Consider the following 4562-nt stretch of genomic DNA (forward strand, 5'->3'; position numbering starts at 1 on the left):
TTCCTTCCTTCCTTCCTTCCTTCCTTCCTTCCTTCCTTCCTTCCGTCTCTCTCTCTCTTTCTTTCCACTTCTAAGATGACTTTCTGTAAACAAAATTTTTGATGGGGTTATTCCTTTACTCCTGCCTTTGTTCAGTGTAGTCATGGGTTAGCGTGTGTATAATACTGTGGAATTTAAATTTCTTAATGATATACAATAAAATTTTTAACTTTTTAGCTTTTTACACTTTTATAATTAAATGTGTGGTACAGACACAAGAATAAATTTGTTAGAATAGAGCTGTAATAATAGAAGCAGATACAAATGTATAAACCAACTATTTGAAAATTGGTCAGCTTGAAAAATGGTATTCTATAACAAGACAAGATTTTAGTGAAAGAAATAAAAATGGTGAAAATCTATAAGGGAAAGAAAATATGCATCTTGAGACCATACTCTTAAGTGAAATAAAGTGGACACACGTGTAAACACCACATTGCTTCTGTGGTGTGAGAAACTGAAAATGTAAAGAAGAACCAAAATGTTTAATAGGTATCATGAAATAGGAAGGAAATGCTCAGATGGGGAGGGAACAAGAGAGGGAGCAGGAAAAGGAAAAGGAAAGAAGAAAAAAGTAAAAAAAAAAAAAAGAAAAGAAGGAAAACAAATCTTTTGTAAATAGGGGAGGAAGGGTTGAAGGGAGGGTAGAAGGATGGGAATAAAAAAGAAGCAAGTTATATCATGTACAGGTAAAAATCCCTTATTGTGAATGTGGTCATTCTATATACCTAAAATGTACCAATGAGAAATCATAGAGATGGAGGGGAGAAGGGGATGTGAAAAGAATTGAGATGTGTTATGTACACGGACAACTCCTCACCGGGAATATAGTCATTATGTATTGCAAACACAGACTAATAAAAATTTAAAAAGGAAAGTATTACAACTTTTGGTACCTAGTGATAAAAAGACCTAAGTTAAAAGCCACAGGGAGAAGGATAAAAGAGGAGATTTATAAATTTACTTAAAATATTTAAACCAGTACGATAGACACAAAATCAAAAGGAAACAGCAAACCATGAAAAATCATACAATATAGAAATTATATTGAAAAATGTTAATATCTTTTTATATTATAAGCCTTGAAAAATCAATGAGCAATACTGATTTTTCATTCCTCTCCAATAGAGTATGGGCCAAACAGCACAGAAATCAAAACAAATTTCCATAAAAGTACAAATATTCAACCCCATAAATAAGATAAGTACAGGGTTTACAGAATGAAGTTCTGGTTTATAGTAATTGACAAAGCTATTAAAAGTGATATTTTCTTAGGTGGAGACTGCTGTATATCAAAGTTTAAATTGGCACACCCTTCATGGAATGCTTTTTGGCAATTACAAGGCTTAAAATATGTTGACTCTGCCTCCTAATCAGAAAATGACCAGAGAAGTGTGCACATAATTTATACAAGTTTGGGCATAACAGTATTTCAAATAAAAATTTTAAAACAAATCAAATACGTAGCATAACTATAGGTTAAAATAATACATTTCTACTGGATGTCTACAATATGTGAAAACCCTTTTGGGTGCTCACATCATTTATAGAACCATGGACTATCATTCTGACTTTGAAAAGCATGTGTTTGATGAATAACGATGTTAAGAAAAGTGCATAATCAAGTATTATATGAAGAAAAGCAAGGGTCTCGATCTCTCTTCCTCTCCCTCTTTCCCTCCCTCTCTGTCTCTCTGTCTCTCTCTGTCTCTCTCTGGGTATCTCTGTGTCTTTCTGTCTCTGTCTTTTTTCTCTCTCTTTTGTGTCTCTGTCTGTCTCTCTCTCTATATATATGTTTTTGAAAGACTGAAAAAAATACTGTATACCAAATTTTAACTGTGAGGATCTTGGGGTAATATACAGGTGGGATTAACATTTTCTCCCATTAAAAATTTTTTTTCATGAAGTGGAAAACATGTTAAAGTAATTTAACATATATCGAAGCTATCAATATCAACATGAAATATATCAGTGTAGAAATGTGTGTATTTGCATCTACTCAAGTTAAATAAGAACTGTGGTAAATTATTATTATCTCGGCTCTGCAGTTACTGGGTCTGAAGGACACTGATGGACAGCTGTGAGCAAGGGAGAAAATTACTCTGCAGTTCAGTGGGGCTGGGAGATGGGGCAGTGGGAAAAGGGAGAGTATATTCACGCCCTAGAAAAGTCCGTGTGTGCGTGCGTGTGGCTGAGGACGCTGCTGCTTCTGGGTGATCCCAGGATTATGCAAGAGAAAACCCAGTCCTTCAGTTTGTCTCTGAAATGAGCCCAGGGAACCCATTCACCAAGCAGGATGCAGAGACTGGCAGTGCTGGTTCTTTTGCTTCCATGGCATAAAACACCACCGATGCCCTGGTTTTCGGGGTCAGTGCACCAGTGACGGTCTACACTCCAAATTCTGGGCAATGTGTGCTGGTGGAGGTAGAACGTAGAGCCTTGGAGTGGCTGATCCTATTTTCAGAAACTAGAAACGAAACTTAATTTTCAGTAACTGAATTTACAATTATCCTACGCCTGAGTCACTTTTCAGAGGATGCAGGATTTTCTTATTTATTGGCTCTTAAATATCAATTCGTTTCCTTAATGGCAGGATGCTGAGAAAGGAAGAAATGGAAGGGGAGGCCGTAATCACAGTTGTTTATCATCTATCTCTTTAAATAAAAGTTTTGCTGGTCTTAGATTAAAAGTGTAAAATTTTTGGAAGCATCAAGTGGCAAGTTTCAGAAGTTGCATTATATTAGGAGTACAAATCAAGTACATAAATGTGAAATCCTGGAACAGGCAGTAGGCAAACAGGAAGTTTCTGGAGATTGGCAATATGTATATATACGAATATCTGCTGGGTCCTAGCTCCGAGTAACTCCTGAGAGAAATCTCACCCAGCTGGCTCCTTGAGACGTGGGGCCCCCAGCGCAGAAGTCAGTGCTCTGCAGCCAGTTGAGACTGACATGAGCTGTTTCAAACATCTGTGCCACATCTGTGCTACACAACTACTCTTGGAAGGCTGCAGGAGGGCCCCCGACCACTTACATTCACTGATGATTTCCAGGGAGGGCAAAAAGTACTCGTCACAGACAATCGACACGGCCAGGAACATGTAAAGGATGATGAGGAAGTAGATAACGACGCCCCCGTCTGCACGCTCCTGTTGCGTGAAAAACCCTTCGGGAAACTCGGATGAAGGAGACAGAACACACTGGGTGCTATTTCCTAGTGGGCAGAAGGAGGCGACAGCTTGAAGACTGCTGGAGTCGCACGCTGCAAACTCACAAGGAGCCTTTCCTTAAGCCGGGGACGCATCTGGGTGGAATTTTAAGACCCCAGGGAAAGCGTCTGAGACACTGCTGAGCGAATGTACTTGTAAGGCCTTAAAACAATCAGCCTTTTACAGTGGAAGGAGAGGTTTTAATGAAACAAACTGATGATGGAAGAATTAAAAAGAAATTATTAAATCTCTTTTCATATCTATATCTACAAGGGAATTCTCACCCCTCTACCACCCCCAGTAGAAACTGCGCCTCTGGTAAATAAATATTTCTAACCACTGTACAATTTCATTTTCTCATTTCAGAGCCCAAGTTGTCCTCAGGCCTCCCTGCAAAGAGTCATCTACCATGGCGGAGTTTTAGGGTGAAAATTTTTTTTTGGCAGGATAAGTTTCAAACAAGAAAACTGGAGGCTCGCCTAATCCTTGATCTGAATTATTCCAGAGCTCTCTTGAAAAGCTTCCCGGAGCGAGCGCAAATGTTGGCTCTCCTTGCAAATGTTAAAAATCAGAGCAAACTCAGCAGGAAACAAGCAAAAGAGAGCCTTGGGTGCGTTTCACTTCCCCTCCATCTGGACAAGGCAGTGGCGGATTCACCAGCAGGTGTAGTGGACGCAGCGGCACCTACCTGTGGCCCTTGGGAGACGCTGAGGCAGGGAGGCTCCCGGGGAGGGCAGGGGTCCCATGGTCCCGACGATGCTGAGCAGCAGGACCCTTCTAGCCCATGCTAGGCCCCGATTCCTCTGCATTTCTGCTGCGCCGTCTGGAGCATGCAGCGTGGGAAGGGGGAGCAGGAGGATTCCGCCGAGTCATGTGAGGAGTCTCTTTCCTGCCGCCTAGGGCCTGCCTGGGGCCCATCTCAGCAAGGCCAGCACAGGGGAGAGGGTGACTGGAGCCAGCCAAGCTTCCCTAATCAGGAATCCCAAGCCCAGGGAGGTCGGAGGAACCAGGGAGGGGAGCCTACGAGCATTCTCTACATCTGTCCCCTCGGGCTCGATCCTCAGGGCAGGCCCAGGCAGCCTCCCTTTCCACACATCCAGCTTTTATTCAGTGTCTTCCTTCTCCTGCAGCTTGGGACTTCCTCTGGATTTGTAAAGATCCGTTAGGCTGGCTTCCAGCTCTCTCTCCTAAGTCCTTGCTCCTGGGGAGAGTTGGAGCTCGTGTCTGTGCCTTCCTTGGCTAACCTGGCCTTCTTTTGTGGTTCTCTTTTGGCCTCTCAGCTTCATTGCTGGGTAGCGCTGGAGGTAGAAAGGTT

At 41.9% G+C, this 4562-nt stretch overlaps 1 protein-coding gene across 1 annotated transcript in view; it reads right to left on the minus strand.

Annotated features, from left to right (window-relative positions):
- The window catches only part of Slc24a5 (solute carrier family 24 (sodium/potassium/calcium exchanger), member 5), a 20499-nt gene extending 16162 nt beyond the window's left edge, over positions 1-4337 (minus strand). Inside the window, exons 1-2 of the mRNA XM_005376708.2 lie at positions 3936-4337; positions 3073-3252 (exon numbers count right to left, since the gene is read on the minus strand). Coding sequence (XP_005376765.1) covers positions 3073-3252; positions 3936-4056 — 301 coding nt within the window. The 5' untranslated portion in view covers positions 4057-4337. The remainder of the gene's footprint in view (positions 1-3072; positions 3253-3935) is intronic.
- Between the last annotated feature and the right edge of the window lie 225 nt (positions 4338-4562).

This window comes from Chinchilla lanigera, unplaced genomic scaffold, assembly GCF_000276665.1.
Source record: "Chinchilla lanigera isolate Chin_1 unplaced genomic scaffold, ChiLan1.0 scaffold00008, whole genome shotgun sequence".
NCBI classification, from domain to species: domain Eukaryota; kingdom Metazoa; phylum Chordata; class Mammalia; order Rodentia; family Chinchillidae; genus Chinchilla; species Chinchilla lanigera.